General features: G+C 40.9%; 1 protein-coding gene across 1 annotated transcript; it reads left to right on the plus strand.

The window, feature by feature from the left end:
* Nucleotides 1-556: 556 nt before the first annotated feature.
* LOC109876776 (NACHT, LRR and PYD domains-containing protein 12-like) lies at nucleotides 557-22,541 on the plus strand. The gene is made up of 9 exons (XM_031814089.1): nucleotides 557-668; nucleotides 1,843-2,069; nucleotides 2,226-4,020; nucleotides 4,354-4,530; nucleotides 14,791-14,964; nucleotides 15,058-15,231; nucleotides 18,450-18,623; nucleotides 20,791-20,837; nucleotides 21,631-22,541. Coding segments are annotated over exons 2-9 (3,099 nt in total). The 5' UTR covers nucleotides 557-668; nucleotides 1,843-2,068; the 3' UTR covers nucleotides 22,188-22,541.
* Nucleotides 22,542-23,268: the final 727 nt, after the last annotated feature.

Below are 23,268 nucleotides of genomic sequence, written 5' to 3' on the forward strand. Positions count from 1 at the left end.
AAATATTGTATGGCTTCGGGATCAACTTGAGGATTAAACTAATGCAGTCTGGGAAATATTGTATGGCTTCAGGATCAACTTGAGGATTAAACTAATGCAGTCTGGGAAATATTGTATGGCTTCGGGATCAACTTGAGGATTAAACTAATGCAGTCTGGGAAATATTGTATGGCTTCAGGATCAACTTGAGGATTAAACTAATGCAGTCTGGGAAATATTGTATGGCTTCAGGATCAACTTGAGGATTAAACTAATGCAGTCTGGGAAATATTGTATGGCTTCAGGATCAACTTGAGGATTAAACTAATGCAGTCTGGGAAATATTGTATGGCTTCAGGATCAACTTGAGGATTAAACTAATGCAGTCTGGGAAATATTGTATGGCTTCAGGATCAACTTGAAGATTAAACTAATGCAGTCTGGGAAATATTGTATGGCTTCAGGATCAACTTGAGGATTAAACTAATGCAGTCTGGGAAATATTGTACGGCTTCAGGATCAACTTGAGGATTAAACTAATGCAGTCTGGGAAATATTGTACAGCTTCAGGATCAACTTGAGGATTAAACTAATGCAGTCTGGGAAATATTGTACGGCTTCAGGATCAACTTGAGGATTAAACTATTGCAGTCTGGGAAATATTGTATTTTCCCCATATTGAAGAAAATGTAAGTGACTTAGGACATTTTATAACTATTCACATACAGCTTTCCTTGATCATTCATTTTAAGTTTGTCCTGAATCTTTTCCTTCAACAATATTTTATATGCATGTACAGTATAACGACATGCTTAATGTTTTATGTCCAGATGTATATTTGTATAGACTTCACCTAAAATGGAATAGAGGCATTTGAATTTAATTTGACTGTATTTCTGCCGTTGCTAAAGTTTGAAGCCACTCTGTGGGGCACATCGATCTGCACGTTGAACATAGTGAGATTGTAGACTCCTAAATTGACAGTACAGCTTGTTTAGGTAATTAGGCGGGTCTCAACGTTTAACCTTCGCCTCTACAAGCCCATTGAGGAGTCGTAACTATCAATGGGAGAAAATGGGGTTAAAATATAACTCAGTGGTAGTTTGAAAGAAGAGCGAACACACAATGGTGGTAGGCTATAGCAGGGTTTCCCAAACTCGGTCCTGGGGCCCCCCCTGGGGGCACTATTCTTTCTTTTTACCCAGATTGGACAACCATCGCTGTAGCTCGGCCACCTTCCACCGCAGAAGCAGAAGGCCATCAGGCAAATGTGGTGAATTAAGGGGATCTCTCTATCTTAAACTGACAGATTTTGATGGGGATTTTTGACTTATATTGACGTCAATAGACTCTTAAGGATTAATGGCAATCCCTGCATAATGTAAAAACTCTAAGTCTCATGTAGGCCTGCATTGAACACCACATATAGGCTAAAGCTATTTCTATGTAAAAATGTTATGGGATTTGTTGCATTGGTGTGGTTGGTAGGCCATTCTAAGGCCATTCTAAGAGGCCTACATTATGCTCAAATAGCCACAGTAGCTTATTGGCCACTGTCTACAACTGTAAGGGTACAGCATCCGTGTTCACTGTAAATGTGCGCCGGAAGTTGCACAGAATTTTCTCGTTCAAGTTTCCGCTCCCAAGACCAGGAATTTGCTTAGTGTCCCAAAAAATTAGAGGGAACATTGGTGGATGGTCTACTCTGCCAGAGGATCAGTATTAACATCTACACGTATCTCTCTCCTTTATCTCTGTAGTGGATGGTCTACTCTGTTAGAGGATCAGTATTAATATCTACAATATTTGAGAGATAGCCGTGAAGGATCACAATGTCTTTATGTTTTAATAATGTTCTTTCAGCTCTCTGCCAGAGGATCAGTCCAGGTGTGCAGTGTGTCAGCAGGTGCAGAGGGATCCAGTCTCTATCTCCTGTGGATACAGGTTCTGCAGACAGTGCATCACCAGATACTGGGAGAAACCTGCTCCTTCAGGAGACGATGACTGTCCTCAGTGTAGAAAGAAATCCAGAACACGTCCTGTACTACGGCACCTGAGTGAACCCAATGATGCCAGAGGCTCTAAAAATAGTAAGACAACTTGCACAGGCCAATACCTCAATATGATTTACAGTAGTTAACTACAATAATATGAGATAATATAAATTACTGTAGTTGTGGAAGGCCCACTTCTCATCCTGTCAACGAATGTTTCTGATACACATCATTTTTACTTTTCCTTTGAAGTGGACGACAACCTGCAGAGAGCCATAGTAAACCACAAAGACAGTCTGAAAAGGAGGTATGAATGTGTGGTAGGCATTGAAAAAGCAGGGATTCAAAGTCCCCTGAACAGGATTTACACAGAGCTCTACATCACAGAGGGAAAGCGTGAAGGGTTTAACAATGAACATGAGGTGTGGCAGCTAGAGACAGCATCCAGGACACCAACCTCACTTGACACAGCAATCCACTGCAATGACATTTTTAAACCATTACCTGGCCAAGAGAGAAGCATCAGAACTGTGCTGACGAAGGGTATCGCTGGCATCGGAAAAACAGTCTCTGTGCAGAAGTTCATCCTAGACTGGGCTGAAGGGAAGGCAAACCAAGATGTGGATGTCATATTTCTGCTTCCTTTTCGGGAGCTGAACTTGATTAAAGATCAGCAGTACAGTCTGCTTGGACTTCTAAATTATTTCCACACAGAACTAGACATAGGCAATGCAAAGAAACTCACTGCCTGTAAATCTATGTTCATCTTGGATGGTTTGGATCAGAGCAGATTTCCATTGGATTTCCAGCACAATGAAAAGGTGTCTGATGTCACACAGACATCGTCTGTCGATGTTCTGCTGACAAACCTCATCAAGGGGAATCTGCTTCCCTCTGCTCTCCTTTGGATAACCTCCCGACGAGCAGCAACCAATCAGATCCCCCCTGAGTATGTTGACCAGGTAACAGAGGTACGAGGGTTCAATGACCCACAGAAGGAGGAGTACTTCAGGAAGAGATTCAGTGATGAGGACCTGGCCAGCAGAATCATCTCACACATAAAAACATCAAGGAGCCTCCACATCATGTGCCACATTCCAGTCTTCTGTTGGATTTCTGCAACAGTCCTTGAACACATGTTGAGTACAGACAAGAGCAGAGAGATGCCCACGACTCTGACTGAGATGTCCATACACTTCCTGCTCATTCAGACCAGCCTGAAGAACCAGAAGTATCATGGAAGAGATGAGATGGATCAAGAGGAGATCATGGAGTCAGATAAGGACATTCTTCTGAAGCTGGGGAAGCTGGCGTTTGAACATCTGGAGAAGGGTAATCTGATGTTCTATGAAGAAGACCTGAAAGAGTGTGGCATTGATGTCAAAGAAGCCTCAGTGTACTCAGGATTGTGCACACAAATCTTTAAAGAAGAGTCTGTGTTCTTTCAGAGAGTGGTGTACTGCTTTGATCATCTGAGCATTCAGGAGTTTCTCTCAGCTGTCTACATATACCATTGTTACACAAACAAGAAAATGGATGCACTGAAGCCCTTCCTCAAGAGAAAGTCTAGAGGTGCGTCTGAAGAGCTAACCTTGGATGAGCTGCTGAAGAGTACCGTGGATAAAGCCTTGGAAAGTAAGAATGGACACCTGGACCTTTTTGTCTGCTTCCTTCATGGCATGTCACTGGCAGCCAATCAGAAACTCCTACGAGGTCTGGTGACACAGACAGAAAGCAGTCCAGAGAGCGTCGAGAGAACGATCCGATCCCTTAAGGTGATGCAGAAGAACATGTCCCCTGAGAGGTGGATTAATCTCTTCCACTGTCTGATAGAGATGAAAGACCAGTCAGTCCAGGAGGAAATCCAAGCATACTGGAGGTCAGAGAACACATCCAAAATCCTCACACTTGCTCACTGTTCAGCACTGGCCTACATGCTGCAGATATCAGAGGTGGTTCTGGATGTGTTTGACCTGAAGGTATACAAGACGTCAGAGGAGGGTCGTAGGAGACTGCTCCCAGCTGTGAGGCGCTGCAGGAAAGCTCTGTAAGTATTCATGTAAATATCGCATACCAGAATAAATTGTAGTTACAGCAGCATTTTCATTGGCTGACTGGATTTGTAGGTACTATTGTGACATTTTCTCAGTTTAAACTTCACCGTATGTAGGAACAACATTATTTTAATTAGCTGACTAAACTTTCTATCAGCTGAAAACTTCTTCAACAACTTATAACACCAACTGATCAGAAAAAGTATAATTGAGGCATTTATACAAGGACTACATATTAGTTGTGCAGGGCTAACAGGGTTAGCAGGGAAAGCTAAGCGTAACATTATAATAACTTATCTGTCATGGTATTTACTCTGTGTTGACAGACTCACTGACTGTCACTTCTCAGACACGTTATGTGAAGTGTTGGCTTCAGTTCTCAGCTCAAACTCCTCACATCTGGTAGAGCTGGATCTGAATGAATGTTATGGCCTGACGGATTCAGGAGTGAAACTGCTCTCTGCTGGACTGGGAAATCCACAATGTAAACTGGAGACTCTGAGGTCAGTGTTCCTTTACTTGATCAGTAAGTGATACCTGTTCAGTAAAATCCATGTGTTTCTAATATAATAATGGACCTTAATTTAGGGACTTCTATTTTGATAGCAGTTGCTGTGGCTCTGGGTTTAATCAGCAGAGGTTGCTGGGATACCTGTTTAGTTTATGGTTTGGTGCCATTGAAGGTGCCAGATCTCTGCTCATAGTATTTCATCCTTCTTCTTTTTTTACATCTACCCTGAAGTTGTGTAGCTCTAATGAATTGTGTCCATGGATAAATGTTTTACCCCGGCCTTGACTGCTCCTGTTATCAGCTTTAAATCCAAATCAGTGAAGGGACGTTGGAGACTGGGCCCAGTTGTGGAGTGCTGCAGAAAGGCTCTGTAATTACTCATGTGTTGGTGCTTTCAAGACAACTGGGAACTCAAAAAAAACAATGTCAAATCATGACGTCGGTGTTCTTCAGGTCGGAAAGTCAGAGCTCTAGAAAGAAGCCGGAGTTTCCGACATGGAATTCTGAGTTGAAAGACCGTTCAAATAGATTTTTCCCTGTTGGAGCGAGTTGTTTTTTGTCCCCGGAGTTATCAGTTGTCTTGAACGCACCAAAGTCGGAATTCTGAAATTCACGAGTTCAGAGTTCCCTGCTGGAAGCTACTTGTTTGAAGTGTTGCAATCAAGTGAAAGTGACAGAGATTTGTGGTGACTGTTAGGACAAGGGAAAACATCTAAATGAGATCCAACTGTTGCTTAAAGATGCACACAATTCTGTAAGCACGAGCGAGGCCACAAATAATGTGTCCAATAACTGACAATAATATACTATTTTTGACCGCTGTCATATTGACATATTCATTATGCCACTATTGGTTTTGTGTTGAGTTTCACGATTCACAAGCACGCTTGGCGTCTATACTCCAAGCCACAAGCTGTCACCAAGCTAAGAACCCTGGGACCGCACACCTCCCTCTGCAACTGGATCCTGGACTTCCTGACTGGTCAACCCAGGTAGTGATGGTAGGTTACATCACCTCAACCACGCTGACCCTAAACACGGGGCCCCACAGGTCTTAGCCCCGCTCCTGTACTCCCTGGACTCAAAGATGGTTACCTTGTTCCTGGCTCCTAGGCAACTTTGTTGTGTATTATTAGCCCAGAACATTCTTTTGCATTATCACATACAGACGGAAATAACTTTTGGATATCATAGAGGTGGTTACTCACCAACCAACATTTCAACCAGGAATACAACTTTCTTGAAATGGATCCTTTGTTCGTACCCTCCAAGGCTATTGAACTTATCCCAGAGGCTGCTCCAAGACGCCGCCGACGGAGAAGAGGTATTCGGAGTGGACTTTTAGTCCGACTCAGGAGGTGTGCACTACATCCACGGCTTCCGAGTATATTAATCGCTAATGTTCAGTCCCTGGACAATAAAGAAGATGAGATCAGGGTGAGAATCTCCTTCCAGAGATGCATCAGGGACTGTAACATACTCTGTTTCACAGAATCATGGCTCTCTCCAGATATACTGTCCCCGTCCATTCAGCCTGCTGGGTTCAGGAACTGTTCACAGAATCATGGCTCTCTCCAGATATACTGTCCCCGTCCATTCAGCCTGCTGGGTTCAGGAACTGTTCACAGAATCATGGCTCTCTCCAGATATACTGTCCCCGTCCATTCAGCCTGCTGGGTTCAGGAACTGTTCACAGAATCATGGCTCTCTCCAGATATACTGTCCCCGTCCATTCAGCCTGCTGGGTTCAGGAACTGTTCACAGAATCATGGCTCTCTCCAGATATACTGTCCCCGTCCATTCAGCCTGCTGGGTTCAGGAACTGTTCACAGAATCATGGCTCTCTCCAGATATACTGTCCCCGTCCATTCAGCCTGCTGGGTTCAGGAACTGTTCACAGAATCATGGCTCTCTCCAGATATACTGTCCCCGTCCATTCAGCCTGCTGGGTTCAGGAACTGTTCACAGAATCATGGCTCTCTCCAGATATACTGTCCCCGTCCATTCAGCCTGCTGGGTTCAGGAACTGTTCACAGAATCATGGCTCTCTCCAGATATACTGTCCCCGTCCATTCAGCCTGCTGGGTTCAGGAACTGTTCACAGAATCATGGCTCTCTCCAGATATACTGTCCCCGTCCATTCAGCCTGCTGGGTTCAGGAACTGTTCACAGAATCATGGCTCTCTCCAGATATACTGTCCCCGTCCATACAGCCTGCTGGGTTCAGGAACTGTTCACAGAATCATGGCTCTCTCCAGATATACTGTCCCCGTCCATTCAGCCTGCTGGGTTCTCATTATATTGTGCAGATAGAAATAAAGAACTCTCCGGGAAGAAGAAGAAAGGTGGAGGTGTATGTTTCATAATGAACTACTTAGCTACCAGTTACTTAACTACCAGTTACTCATCCATGCACCTTGGAGGGTGCTGCTATATGTACATAGATATGGAACACTCGTCACTTTAATAATGGAACACTCGTCACTTTAATAATGGAACACTCGTCACTTTAATAATGGAACACTCGTCACTTTAATAATGGAACACTCGTCACTTTAATAATGGAACACTCGTCACTTTAGTAATGGAACACTCGTCACTTTAATAATGGAACACTCGTCACTTTAATAATGGAACACTCGTCACTTTAATAATGGAACACTCGTCACTTTAATAATGGAACACTCGTCACTTTAGTAATGGAACACTCGTCACTTTAGTAATGGAACACTCGTCACTTTAGTAATGGAACACTCGTCACTTTAGTAATGGAACACTCGTCACTTTAGTAATGGAACACTCGTCACTTTAGTAATGGAACACTCGTCACTTTAGTAATGGAACACTCGTCACTTTAATAATGGAACACTCGTCACTTTAGTTATGTTTACATACTGTTTTACCCATTTAATATAAATGTACTGTATTTTAGTCAAGTGAGGTTGAAGAGGCACTGTTTTGTGTTCTTCACCACATCGTCTATGTGGGTGGACCAGTTCAGATTGTCAGTGATATGTACTCTGAGTAACTTGAAGCTTTTCACCTAATACACTGCGGGCCTTCAAATCCTCAAAACGTTAAACAGCTGCACCATTGAGAGCATCTTGACTGTCTGCATCACTGCCTGTTCTGAAAACCTTGTGAAGACTTACAAGGAGGAATGGGAAAAAATTTCAGTCTCTCGATGTGCAAAACTGATAGAGACATACCCCAAGCGACTTACAGCTGTAATCGCAGCAAAAGGTGGCGCTACAAAGTATTAACTTAAGGGGGCTGAATAATTTTGCACGGCCAATTTTTAAGTTTTTGATTTGTTAAAAAAGTTTGAAATATCCAATAAATGTCGTTCCACTTCATGATTGTGTCCCACTTGTTGTTGATTCTTCACAAAAAAATACAGTTTTATATCTTTATGTTTGAAGCCTGAAATGTGGCAAAAGGTCGCAAAGTTCAAGGGGGCCGAATACTTTCGCAAGGCACTGTATATTACTACCGTTCAAACGTTTGGGGTCACTTAGAAACGTACTTGTTTTTGAAAGAAAAGAACATTTTTTGGCAAGCATCCTGGAGTCGCCTCTTCACTGTGGACGTTGAGACTGGTGTTTTGTGGGTACTATTTAATGAAGCTGCCTCTTGAGGACTTGTGATACATCTGTTTCTCAAACTAGACACACTAATGTACTTGTCCTCTTGCTCAGTTGTGCAGCGGGGCCTCCCACTTTTCTTTCTATTCTGGTTAGAGCCAGTTCACACTGTTCTGTGAAGGGAGTAGTACACAGCGTTGTACGAAATCTTCAGCTTCTTGGCAATTTCTCGCATGGAATAGCATTCATTTCTCAGAACAAGAATAGACTGACAAGTTTCAGAAAACCTTAGTTTCCATTTTGAGTCTGTAATCGAACCCACGAATGCTGATGCTCCAGATACTCAACTAGTCTAAAGAAGGCCAGTTGTATTGCTTCTTTAATAAGCACAACAGTTTTCAGCTGTGCTAATGTAACAGTATAGACTTTAGCGCGCACCACCGCTAACTAGCTAGCCATTTCACATCGGCTACACTAACATTGCATAATGGTTTCCTAATGATCAATTAGCCTTTTAAAATGATAATCGATGTCGATATTGTAACGATCGTTTGTGGAAGAAGGTGTGGACCAAAGCGCAGCGTGGTAAGTTTTCATGATTTTTATTAACTGAACACTGAAATAACAAATAACAAAGAGAATGAACGAAAACCGAAACAGTCCTGTAAGGTGCAGAAAACACTAAACAGAAAATAACTACCCACAAACACCCTGTGGGGAAAAAGCTACCTAAGTATGGTTCCCAATCAGAGACAACGATAGACAGCTGTCCCTGATTGAGAATCAAACCCGGCCAAAACAAAGAAATACAAAAATATAGAAAAAATAACCTAGAATGCCCACCCTAGTCACACCCTGGCCTAACCAAAACAGAGAATGAAAGCCTCTCTATGGCCAGGGCATGACAGATATTTCATAAGAAATCCGACGTTTCCAGCTACAATTGTCATTTACACTAACAATGTCTACACTATATTTCTGATCAATTCAATATTATTTTAATGGACAAGAAATGTGCTTTTCTTTCAAAAACAAGGACATTTCTAAGTGACCCCAAACTTTTGAACGGTAGTGTATATCTACATCTATCATTCCAGTCTCCCTGCTCATAAATATGGAAGTGACTCTGTACATCGCTTCTTCTTCTCTAGTGTTCTTTTCATTTCTTCTCTTCTATTTGTATTTCTTGTGTGTTTATTGATTGATTGTTGGGTTTAGGACTTGCAGGAAATGAATTTCACTGTACTTGTGCATGTGACATTGAACAGTAATGATTAGTTTACTACGTGACATTGAACACTACTGATTAGTTTAGTACGTGACATTGAACACTAATGATTAGTTTAGTACGTGACATTGAACACTAATGATTAGTTTAGTACGTGACATTGAACACTAATGATTAGTTTAGTACGTGACATTGAACACTAATGATTAGTTTACTACGTGACATTGAACACTAATGATTAGTTTACTACGTGACATTGAACACTAATGATTAGTTTACTACGTGACATTGAACACTAATGATTAGTTTACTACGTGACATTGAACACTAATGATTAGTTTACTACGTGACATTGAACACTAATGATTAGTTTACTACGTGACATTGAACACTAATGATTAGTTTAGTACGTGACATTGAACACTACTGATTAGTTTAGTACGTGACATTGAACACTAATGATTAGTACGTGACATTGAACACTAATGATTAGTTTAGTACGTGACATTGAACACTAATGATTAGTTTAGTACGTGACATTGAACACTACTGATTAGTTTAGTACGTGACATTGAACACTAATGATTAGTATGTGACATTGAACACTAATGATTAGTTTACTACGTGACATTGAACACTAATGATTAGTTTACTACGTGACATTGAACACTAATGATTAGTTTACTACGTGACATTGAACACTAATGATTAGTTTAGTACGTGACATTGAACACTACTGATTATTTTAGTACGTGACATTGAACACTAATGATTAGTTTAGTACGTGACATTGAACCGTAATGATTCGTTTAGTACGTGACATTGAACCGTAATGATTAGTTTAGTACGTGACATTGAACCGTAATGATTCGTTTAGTACGTGACATTGAACCGTAATGATTAGTTTAGTACGTGACATTGAACCGTAATGATTAGTTTAGTACGTGACATTGAACCGTAATGATTAGTTTAGTACGTGACATTGAACACTAATGATTAGTTTAGTACGTGACATTGAACCGTAATGATTCGTTTACTACGTGACATTGAACCGTAATGATTCGTTTAGTACGTCACATTGAACCGAAATGATTAGTTTAGTACGTGACATTGAACCGTAATGATTAGTTTAGTACGAAACTGATAGAGACATACCCCAAGCGACTTACAGCTGTAATCGCAGCAAAAGGTGGCGCTACAAAGTATTAACTTAAGGGGGCTGAATAATTTTGCACGGCCAATTTTTAAGTTTTTGATTTGTTAAAAAAGTTTGAAATATCCAATAAATGTCGTTCCACTTCATGATTGTGTCCCACTTGTTGTTGATTCTTCACAAAAAAAATACAGTTTTATATCTTTATGTTTGAAGCCTGAAATGTGGCAAAAGGTCGCAAAGTTCAAGGGGGCCGAATACTTTCGCAAGGCACTGTATATTACTACCGTTCAAACGTTTGGGGTCACTTAGAAACGTACTTGTTTTTGAAAGAAAAGAACATTTTTTGGCAAGCATCCTGGAGTCGCCTCTTCACTGTGGACGTTGAGACTGGTGTTTTGTGGGTACTATTTAATGAAGCTGCCTCTTGAGGACTTGTGATACATCTGTTTCTCAAACTAGACACACTAATGTACTTGTCCTCTTGCTCAGTTGTGCAGCGGGGCCTCCCACTTTTCTTTCTATTCTGGTTAGAGCCAGTTCACACTGTTCTGTGAAGGGAGTAGTACACAGCGTTGTACGAAATCTTCAGCTTCTTGGCAATTTCTCGCATGGAATAGCATTCATTTCTCAGAACAAGAATAGACTGACAAGTTTCAGAAAACCTTAGTTTCCATTTTGAGTCTGTAATCGAACCCACGAATGCTGATGCTCCAGATACTCAACTAGTCTAAAGAAGGCCAGTTGTATTGCTTCTTTAATAAGCACAACAGTTTTCAGCTGTGCTAATGTAACAGTATAGACTTTAGCGCGCACCACCGCTAACTAGCTAGCCATTTCACATCGGCTACACTAACATTGCATAATGGTTTCCTAATGATCAATTAGCCTTTTAAAATGATAATCGATGTCGATATTGTAACGATCGTTTGTGGAAGAAGGTGTGGACCAAAGCGCAGCGTGGTAAGTTTTCATGATTTTTATTAACTGAACACTGAAATAACAAATAACAAAGAGAATGAACGAAAACCGAAACAGTCCTGTAAGGTGCAGAAAACACTAAACAGAAAATAACTACCCACAAACACCCTGTGGGGAAAAAGCTACCTAAGTATGGTTCCCAATCAGAGACAACGATAGACAGCTGTCCCTGATTGAGAATCAAACCCGGCCAAAACAAAGAAATACAAAAATATAGAAAAAATAACCTAGAATGCCCACCCTAGTCACACCCTGGCCTAACCAAAACAGAGAATGAAAGCCTCTCTATGGCCAGGGCATGACAGATATTTCATAAGAAATCCGACGTTTCCAGCTACAATTGTCATTTACACTAACAATGTCTACACTATATTTCTGATCAATTCAATATTATTTTAATGGACAAGAAATGTGCTTTTCTTTCAAAAACAAGGACATTTCTAAGTGACCCCAAACTTTTGAACGGTAGTGTATATCTACATCTATCATTCCAGTCTCCCTGCTCATAAATATGGAAGTGACTCTGTACATCGCTTCTTCTTCTCTAGTGTTCTTTTCATTTCTTCTCTTCTATTTGTATTTCTTGTGTGTTTATTGATTGATTGTTGGGTTTAGGACTTGCAGGAAATGAATTTCACTGTACTTGTGCATGTGACATTGAACAGTAATGATTAGTTTACTACGTGACATTGAACACTACTGATTAGTTTAGTACGTGACATTGAACACTAATGATTAGTTTAGTACGTGACATTGAACACTAATGATTAGTTTAGTACGTGACATTGAACACTAATGATTAGTTTAGTACGTGACATTGAACACTAATGATTAGTTTAGTACGTGACATTGAACACTAATGATTAGTTTACTACGTGACATTGAACACTAATGATTAGTTTACTACGTGACATTGAACACTAATGATTAGTTTACTACGTGACATTGAACACTAATGATTAGTTTACTACGTGACATTGAACACTAATGATTAGTTTACTACGTGACATTGAACACTAATGATTAGTTTAGTACGTGACATTGAACACTACTGATTAGTTTAGTACGTGACATTGAACACTAATGATTAGTACGTGACATTGAACACTAATGATTAGTTTAGTACGTGACATTGAACACTAATGATTAGTTTAGTACGTGACATTGAACACTACTGATTAGTTTAGTACGTGACATTGAACACTAATGATTAGTATGTGACATTGAACACTAATGATTAGTTTACTACGTGACATTGAACACTAATGATTAGTTTACTACGTGACATTGAACACTAATGATTAGTTTACTACGTGACATTGAACACTAATGATTAGTTTAGTACGTGACATTGAACACTACTGATTATTTTAGTACGTGACATTGAACACTAATGATTAGTTTAGTACGTGACATTGAACCGTAATGATTCGTTTAGTACGTGACATTGAACCGTAATGATTAGTTTAGTACGTGACATTGAACCGTAATGATTCGTTTAGTACGTGACATTGAACCGTAATGATTAGTTTAGTACGTGACATTGAACCGTAATGATTAGTTTAGTACGTGACATTGAACCGTAATGATTAGTTTAGTACGTGACATTGAACACTAATGATTAGTTTAGTACGTGACATTGAACCGTAATGATTCGTTTACTACGTGACATTGAACCGTAATGATTCGTTTAGTACGTCACATTGAACCGAAATGATTAGTTTAGTACGTGACATTGAACCGTAATGATTAGTTTAGTACGTGACATTGAACCGTAATGATTAGTTTACTACGTGACATTGAACCGTAATGATTAGTTTACTACGTGACATTGAACCGTAATGATTCGTTTAGTACGTGACATTGAACCGTAATGATTAGTTTAGTACGTGACATTGAACCGTAATGATTAGTTTAGTACGTGACATTGAACCGTAATGATTAGTTTAGTACGTGACATTGAACCGTAATGATTAGTTTAGTACGTGACATTGAACCGTAATGATTAGTTTAGTACGTGACATTGAACCGTAATGATTAGTTTAGTACGTGACATTGAACCGTAATGATTCGTTTAGTACGTGACATTGAACCGTAATGATTAGTTTAGTATGTGACATTGAACCGTAATGATTAGTACGTGACATTGAACCGTAATGATTAGTACGTGACATTGAACCGTAATGATTAGTACGTGACATTGAACCGTAATGATTAGTTTAGTACGTGACATTGAACCGTAATGATTAGTACGTGACATTGAACCGTAATGATTCGTTTAGTACGTGACATTGAACCGTAATGATTAGTACGTGACATTGAACCGTAATGATTAGTACGTGACATTGAACCGTAATGATTAGTACGTGACATTGAACCGTAATGATTAGTACGTGACATTGAACCGTAATGATTCGTTTAGGCTGCTGATATTTTCTTCATCCACCACATGCCTTTGTCTTTGTCTATTATTATTTGTTTTGTCGTTTATAAAAAGGTATCTGCACATCTGCTTTTGTTTTCATAGTTGTAACAAAGGTACCCCATGAATGAAATAGATTTTACACTTTTACACATACAATTCTGTGATATTTTAGCTTTTTATTTTTGTTAACATAAGCTAATGAAAATGTTCAAATATTTACATTTGGTTTTCTAATGTTACCTAACTCCTTCGTAAACACAACCAAATGACATTGACACGGAGGGGGGGGAGGGGGGGGGGGGGGGGGGGGGGGGGGGGGGTCCAATGAGGCTTTTGTAGTTAAATGGATTCATTAGACTGGTGGCTGTTGGTGCTCCTCCAGACCCGGCTATTAACCCATAGGGTTGTTTTTACTGTCAGGAAGCTTTGAGGATGAAATGCTCAGAACGTTTTTGTCTTTGATGATATTTGTCTGAACGTACTGCTAGAGTGTAAAATACACATATTTAACAAGCCAACGGGGAAATATGGTTTATATGCTTTATAATGACACTTCCAGTTTTGGCGGGAAAGACTGGGTTACCTGGGAGAAAATGTGGATTTTCGGTATGGAACATTTGTAAAATACAGGGAAAATATTCAACCCTAGTTCTGGGGATGATCTTTGTAAGAAAAGCAGTTTTGTTGGTGGACTAGATTGTCTATCAGCTGAAAACTCTTGAACAAATGATAATAAAAACGGATCAAATACAGTTGCAACATCTAGCCATGTCTTCACGTTGTAAACATTAGACGTGCACTGGTAAATGTGTAAGAAATTAAAGCTAAACGTACCGTTATAATACAACCTGTCTGTAATGGTGTTTACTCTGTGTTGACAGACTCACTGACTGTAACCTCACAGACACATCCTGTGAAGTGTTGGTCTCAGCTCTCAGTTCAAACCCCTCACACCTGAGAGAGATGGATCTGAGTAACAATGACCTGAAAGATTCAGGAGTGAAGCTGCTCTCTGCTGGACTGGGGAATCCCCACTGTAAACTGGGAAGACTGAGGTCAGTTTTCCTCTAGTTGATCAACAAGTGATAACCTTTAATTAGATCCACATATAATGGTTTTACATTGAAATGCTTACTCTGTGTTCATAGACTCGCTGGCTGTAAACTCACAGAAGCATCTTGTGAAGTGTTGGCCTCAGTTCTCAGCCCAAACTCCTCACATCTGAGAGAGCTGGATCTGAGTAACAATGACCTGAAGGATTCAGGAGTGAAGCTGCTCTCTGCTGGACTGGGGAATCCCCACTGTAAACTGGAGACTCTGAGGTCAGTGTTCCTGTACTTGGTAAACAGGTGGTAGCTGTTCACCAGATCCACGTGTGTTTAAGGACGAAAATACACAATTCAATGTACATCTGACCTTTGACTGACAGTGTGTGTATATATATATATATATTATACACACATACAGATGTACACTTTACTGTATCTACAGTGTATTTGGAAAGTATTCAGACCCCTTAACCTTTTCCACATTTTGTTACGCTACAGCCTTAATCTCCAATGGATTAAATAGTTTTTTCCCCTCATCAATCTACACACAATACCCCATAATGACATCACAATACCCCATAATGACATCACAATACCCCATAATGACATCACAATACCCCATAATGACATCACAATACCCCATAATGACATCACAATACCCCATAATGACATCACAATACCCCATGATGACATCACAATACCCCATAATGACATAGCAAAAACAATATATATATATATTTTTTTGCAAATGTATAAAAAAAAAAGAACTGAGAATTTTACATTTACATGAGTATTCAGACCCATTACTCAGTACTTTGTTGAAGCACCTTTGGCAGCGATTACAGCCTCGAGTCTTCTTGGGTATGACGCTACAAGCTTGGCGCACCTGTATTTGGGGAGTTTCTCCCATTCTTCTCAGGTTGGATGGGGAGCATTGCTGCACAACTATTTTAAGGTCTCCAGAGATGTTTGATCGGGTTCAAGTCCGGGCTCTGGCTGGGCCACTCAAGGACATTGAGACTTGTCCCAAAGCCACTCCTGCATTGTCTTGGCTGTGTGCTTAGGGTCGCTGTTCTGTTGGAAGATGAACCACCGCCCCAGTCTGAGGTCCTGAGCGCTCTGGAGCAGGTTTTCATCAAGGATCTCTCTGTATTTTCCTCTGTTAATCGGTCCCTCAAGCCTGACCGGTCTCCCAGTCCCTGCCGCTGAAAAAGAGCCTCACAGCATGATGCTGCCACCACCATGCTTCACCTTAGAAATGGTGCCAGGTTTCTTCCAAACGTGCTTGGCATTCAGGCCAAAGAGTTCAATCTTGCTTTCATTTTGTTTCTCATGGTCTGAGTCCTTTAGGTGCCTTTTGGCAAACTTCAAGGGGCCTGACTACTTTCCTAAAAGACTTTTAGTAAACTTCAAGGGGCCTGACTACTTTCCTAAGAGACTTTTGGTAAACTTCAAGGGGCCTGACTACTTTCCTAAGAGACTTTTGGTAAACTTCAAGTGGCCTGACTACTTTCCTAAGAGACTTCTGGTAAACTTCAAGGGGCCTGACTACTTTCCTAAGAGACTTTTGGTAAACTTCAAGGGGCCTGACTACTTTCCTAAGAGACTTCTGGTAAACTTCAAGGGGCCTGACTACTTTCCTAAGAGACTTCTGGTAAACTTCAAGGGGCCTGACTACTTTCCTAAGAGACTTCTGGTAAACTTCAAGGGGCCTGACTACTTTCCTAAGAGACTTCTGGTAAACTTCAAGGGGCCTGACTACTTTCCTAAGAGACTTCTGGTAAACTTCAAGGGGCCTGACTACTTTCCTAAGAGACTTCTGGTAAACTTCAAGGGGCCTGACTACTTTCCTAAGAGACTTCTGGTAAACTTCAAGGGGCCTGACTACTTTCCTAAGAGACTTCTGGTAAACTTCAAGGGGCCTGACTACTTTCCTAAGAGACTTCTGGTATACTTCAAGGGGCCTGACTACTTTCCTAAGAGACTTCTGGTAAACTTCAAGGGGCCTGACTACTTTCCTAAGAGACTTCTGGTAAACTTCAAGGGGCCTGACTACTTTCCTAAGAGACTTCTGGTAAACTTCAAGGGGCCTGACTACTTTCCTAAGAGACTTCTGGTAAACTTCAAGGGGCCTGACTACTTTCCTAAGAGACTTCTGGTAAACTTCAAGGGGCCTGACTACTTTCCTAAGAGACTTCTGGTAAACTTCAAGGGGCCTGACTACTTTCCTAAGAGACTTCTGGTAAACTTCAAGGGGCCTGACTACTTTCCTAAGAGACTTCTGGTAAACTTCAAGGGGCCTGACTACTTTCCTAAGAGACTTCTGGTAAACTTCAAGGGGCCTGACTACTTTCCTAAGAGACTTCTGGTATACTTCAAGGGGCCTGACTACTTTCCTAAGAGACTTCTGGTAAACTTCAAGGGGCCTGACTACTTTCCTAAGAGACTTCTGGTAAACTTCAAGGGGCCTGACTACTTTCCTAAGAGACTTCTGGTATACTTCAAGGGGCCTGACTACTTTCCTAAGAGACTTCTGGTAAACTTCAAGGGGCCTGACTACTTTCCTAAGAGACTTCTGGTATACTTCAAGGGGCCTGACTACTTTCCTAAGAGACTTCTGGTAAACTTCAAGGGGCCTGACTACTTTCCTAAGAGACTTCTGGTAAACTTCAAGGGGCCTGACTACTTTCCTAAGAGACTTCTGGTATACTTCAAGGGGCCTGACTACTTTCCTAAGAGACTTCTGGTAAACTTCAAGGGGCCTGACTACTTTCCTAAGAGACTTCTGGTAAACTTCAAGGGGCCTGACTACTTTCCTAAGAGACTTCTGGTAAACTTCAAGGGGCCTGACTACTTTCCTAAGAGTCTTCTGGTAAACTTCAAGGGGCCTGACTACTTTCCTAAGAGACTTCTGGTAAACTTCAAGGGGCCTGACTACTTTCCTAAGAGTCTTCTGGTAAACTTCAAGGGGCCTGACTACTTTCCTAAGAGACTTCTGGTAAACTTCAAGGGGCCTGACTACTTTCCTAAGAGACTTCTGGTAAACTTCAAGGGGCCTGACTACTTTCCTAAGAGACTTCTGGTAAACTTCAAGGGGCCTGACTACTTTCCTAAGAGACTTCTGGTAAACTTCAAGGGGCCTGACTACTTTCCTAAGAGACTTCTGGTAAACTTCAAGGGGCCTGACTACTTTCCTAAGAGACTTCTGGTAAACTTCAAGGGGCCTGACTACTTTCCTAAGAGACTTCTGGTAAACTTCAAGGGGCCTGACTACTTTCCTAAGAGACTTCTGGTATACTTCAAGGGGCCTGACTACTTTCCTAAGAGACTTCTGGTAAACTTCAAGGGGCCTGACTACTTTCCTAAGAGACTTCTGGTAAACTTCAAGGGGCCTGACTACTTTCCTAAGAGACTTTTATTGTTTTTAGCTGCATCTTTTTATGTTCAAAGACCAGCAGTGTGATTTTGAAATCATGTTTAACTCTCTGCAGCTTGTCGCTCTGTGGAGTCGAAGAGGAAGGCTGTGCATCTCTGGTCTCAGCTCTGAGGTCAAACCCCTCACACCTGAGAGAGCTGGACCTGAGTAACAATCGCTCAGGAGACTCAGGAGTCAGACTGCTCTCTGCTGGACTGGAGGATCCACACTGCAGACTGGAGAAACTCAAGTATGTAGAGGGTTTGTGTCAATATGTGTTGATCATTGACATACTGTAATAGAGCTTGAGACCACCTGAGTGGAGGGACAAGTGTCTGGTAGATCAGAGTAGACCACCTGAGTGGAAGGACAGGTACTGGTAGATCAGAGTAGACCACCTGAGTGGAGGGACAGGTACTGGTAGATCAGAGTAGACCACCTGAGTGGAGGGACAGGTACTGGTAGATCAGAGTAGACCACCTGAGTGGAGGGACAGGTACTGGTAGATCAGAGTAGACCACCTGAGTGGAGGGACAGGTACTGGTAGATCAGAGTAGACCACCTGAGTGGAGGGACAGGTACTGGTAGATCAGAGTAGACCACCTGAGTGGAGGGACAGGTACTGGTAGATCAGAGTAGACCACCTGAGTGGAGGGACAGGTACTGGTAGATCAGAGTAGACCACCTGAGTGGAGGGACAGGTACTGGTAGATCAGAGTAGACCACCTGAGTGGAGGGACAGGTACTGGTAGATCAGAGTAGCAAAGCTCTATCCCCACCTTTGTATTAACCAGTATGGGCCGGCGTCAGAGGTCTGAACACACCAACACACAAACCACAACCTGAGAAAAAACACATTGAAATACTTTATTACTTCCAAGTTCATAGGATCCCGTGGATAAGATGTGAGGTGGCCTACAAAATGTATGTAGTCTATGATTCAACCTGAGCATCAGTAGACTATGTGATTCAACCTGAGCATCAGTATGTGTCAGGAATAAACAAAATCTGTGGTATAATGACAGGCTATGTGGATAAACAAGCTCTTTGGTATAATGATAAGCTCTGGTATAATGATAGACTATGTGGATAAAGAAGCTCTGTGGTATAATGATAGGCTATGTGGATAAACAAGCTCTGTGGTATAATGATAGGCTATGTGGTATAATGATAGGCTCTGTGGTATAATGATAGGCTCTGTGGTATAATGATAGGCTCTGTGGTATAATGATAGGCTCTGTGGTATAATGATAGGCTCTGTGGTATAATGATAGGCTATGAGCATCATTACGCACTAGAAGGTGACACGTTGCACAAAAGTGATACTCCGCAAACATGTGAATTCACTGCTCACAGGGAAATTATTTAAGTCGGATACAAAAGAACATGCTACAGCAAGCAGCCTGCTCTATTCCCAAGGTGTAGGGGAGAGGATGAGCACCCCTTGAAACCCAACTATTTGATCTGGTCCCCCAAATTCCCCCTCACTTCCTGCCTTAATCCCCGGCAGCTCTACCCAGCAGAGACTTGTAGGTTACGGAACCCAACGCTCATCAAAGCACCAGCTCCCCTCAATCACCTGCCAGAACTCTCTGCCTTATAACAGTTTCTCAGAGACCCAGGAAGAGGTGGCAAGGAGGCACAGGCATAGATCCATTACTTCATGATTTGAGGAAATCATTCCTTGTCAGCTATAATCACAGCTTCACCACAATACTGTAAGACATTTTTCTGAGTTTGGGTTGGTTATGATAATTGATAGTTATCAGGTTATGATAATTAATAGTTATCAGGTTAGTTATGACTATTGATAGTTATCAGGTTAGTTATGATAATTAATAGTTATCAGGTTATGATAATTGATAGTTATCAGGTTAGTTATAATGATTGATAGTTATCAGGTTAGTTATGATAATTAATAGTTATCAGGTTATGATAATTGATAGTTATCAGGTTAGTTATGACTTGATAGTTATCTGGTTAGTTATGACTATTGATAGTTATCAGGTTAGTTATGACTATTGATAGTTATCAGGTTAGTTATGACTATTGATAGTTATCAGGTTAGTTATGACTATTGATAGTTATCAGGTTAGTTATGACTATTGATAGTTATCAGGTTATGATAATTGATAGTTATCAGGTTAGTTATGACTATTGATAGTTATCAGGTTAGTTATGACTATTGATAATTATCAGGTTAGTTATGACTATTGATAGTTATCAGGTTAGTTATGACTATTGATAGTTATCTGGTTTGTTATGACTATTGATAGTTATCAGGTTAGGTATGATAATTGACATGCACTGTGAGCCAGACATACTTTACTTACCACCACATGAACAATGTGATATGCTGACCGTCTGTGTGTGTGAGGCAGAGAGATTGACTGCCTGTTCTCCTGCTCCCCTCACAGTGTGGAACCTGGTGGAGTGTACACAATCAAACCTTGGCCTAGAAAATGTGAGTGTTGACTGCTATGAATAATTAGCTTGTTATTAATCAGTCTTATTTCAAGTAAGGGGTTAGAAAATAATGAAATCATTTTTCAGAGCTTGATTGGTAAGTAATGTATGCATGTGTGGTTACCCTAATAGGACTTCCCTCTGTGGTTATATGTTGCTGTGTGTCTGTGTTTTATATGACCATACAGTATAACGTATCATCATTCAGCAAGTCTTAAATACTCTTTGTTTGGTCCTTTAATACCTAGAACCATTAACATTCTGATGTGGTCCTTTAATACCTAGAACCATTAACATTCTGATGTGGTCCTTTAATACCTAGAACCATTAACATTCTGATGTGGTCCTTTATTACCTAGAACCATTAACATTCTGATGTGGTCCTTTATTACCTAGAACCATTAACATTCCGATGTGGTCCTGTATTACCTAGAACCATTAACATTCTGATGTGGTCCTTTAATACCTAGAACCATTAACATTCTGATGTGGTCCTTTAATACCTAGAACCATTAACATTCTGATGTGGTCCTTTAATACCTAGAACCATTAACATTCTGATGTGGTCCTTTATTACCTAGAACCATTAACATTCTGATGTGGTCCTTTATTACCTAGAACCATTAACATTCTGATGTGGTCCTTTATTACCTAGAACCATTAACATTATGATGTGGTCCTTTAATACCTAGAACCATTAACATTCTGATGTGGTCCTTTAATACCTAGAACCATTAACATTCTGATGTGATATGAAGATGATTTGTGATATCCCTGGTCTTCCCCATCAGATGCCTGTGATCTCACACTGGACCCAAACACAGTAAACATAAAGCTCTCTCTGTCTGAGGACAACAGAAAGGTGACACGTAGCGAAGAGGCTCAGCCGTATCCTGATCACCCAGAGAGATTTGTGGACTGTGAACAGGTGCTGTGTAGAGAGGGTCTGACTGGGCTCTGTTACTGGGAGGTAGAGAGGAGTGGGATAGGGGCTGATGTAGGAGTGACATATAGAGGAATCAGCAGGAGAGAAGGGGGGGATGAGGACTGTGTGATTGGACAGAATGACAAGTCCTGGAGTCTGAGCTGCTTTAACAACCGTTACACTGCCTGGCACAATGATAATTACACTGACATAGACGTCCCGTCCTCCAGCTCCCACAGACTAGGGGTGTATCTGGACTGGCCAGCCGGCACTCTGTCCTTCTACAGAGTCTCCTCTGACTCACTGACCCACCTGTACACATTCCACACCACATTCACTGAGCCCCTTTATCCAGGGTTTCAGCTTTGGGATGACTCCTCTTCAATGTCCCTGTGTCAGGTGGTCCCTGTGCCAAACACTTGATGTTTGACTCTAATCCTGGTTATGTTCAGTAAGACACACTGGAACAAATATTGATATGAACTCTCTAGTCATGAGTTAACAGATGATTATTATATCTAAATATTCATGATTATGCACCACTGAAGTTGATAGACATTGTAAAATACCAATGAATAGAATGTATCACCACTGTGGTTAAAACGTCTCATTTAGACATCATTGATCGCGCTGTTATTGCTTTTTATGTTGGTAAATATTCCTGTCTGTAAAATGGTTGACTAAACAATCCTGCTTCTGTATAAACATAAATTCCACTGAATGAAATGTACAGGTCACAGATTTGACTAATAAAGGTTAATCAACCAGATGAAAGAAGTTCAGTTCTCAATGTTTTATGTTTCATAACAGTATGCCATTTAAATCAGTGGAGGCTCCTCAGAGGAGGAAGGGGAGGACCATCCTCCTCAGTGAAAATATTTAAAGTTATCGTTTTTAAATTAAAAACTATATAAAATATATTCACTTCACCCCCCCAAAGAATTATGAAAACACCCTGTTTTGCAATGAAGGTCTACAGTAGCCTCAACGGGTAAGACCATGGTATAGCCGGAAGACCTTCCGTCCTCTGGGTATATTGACTTCAATACAAAACCTAGGAGGCTCATGGTTCTCACCCCCTTCCGTAGACTTACACAGTAATTATGACAACTTCCAGAGGACATCCTACAACCTATCAGAGCTCTTGTAGCATGAACATGTTGTCCACCCAATCAAAGGATCAGAGAATTGATCTAGTGCTGAAAGCATAAGCTACAGCTAGCTAGCACTGCAGTGCATAACATGATGAATCTAGTACTGAAAGCATAAGCTACAGCTAACTAGCACTGCAGTGCATAACATGATGAATCTAGCACTGAAAGCATAAGCTACAGCTAGCTAGCACTGCAGTGTATAACATGATGAATCTAGTACTGAAAGCATAAGCTACAGCTAGCTAGCACTGCAGTGCATAACATGATGAATCTAGCACTGAAAGCATAAGCTACAGCTAGCTAGCACTGCAGTGTATAACATGATGAATCTAGTACTGAAAGCATAAGCT

This window comes from Oncorhynchus kisutch, unplaced genomic scaffold (assembly GCF_002021735.2).
Source record: "Oncorhynchus kisutch isolate 150728-3 unplaced genomic scaffold, Okis_V2 Okis06b-Okis10b_hom, whole genome shotgun sequence".
NCBI lineage: Eukaryota > Metazoa > Chordata > Actinopteri > Salmoniformes > Salmonidae > Oncorhynchus > Oncorhynchus kisutch.

Excerpts from the sequence above, each read along its gene's own strand:
- LOC109876776 (XM_031814089.1), top strand. Across the intron at positions 4,021-4,353 it reads AGGCGCTGCAGGAAAGCTCT|ACTCACTGACTGTCACTTCT; the intron begins GTAAGTATTCAT and ends CTGTGTTGACAG. Across the intron at positions 20,838-21,630 it reads CAAACCTTGGCCTAGAAAAT|ATGCCTGTGATCTCACACTG; the intron begins GTGAGTGTTGAC and ends CTTCCCCATCAG.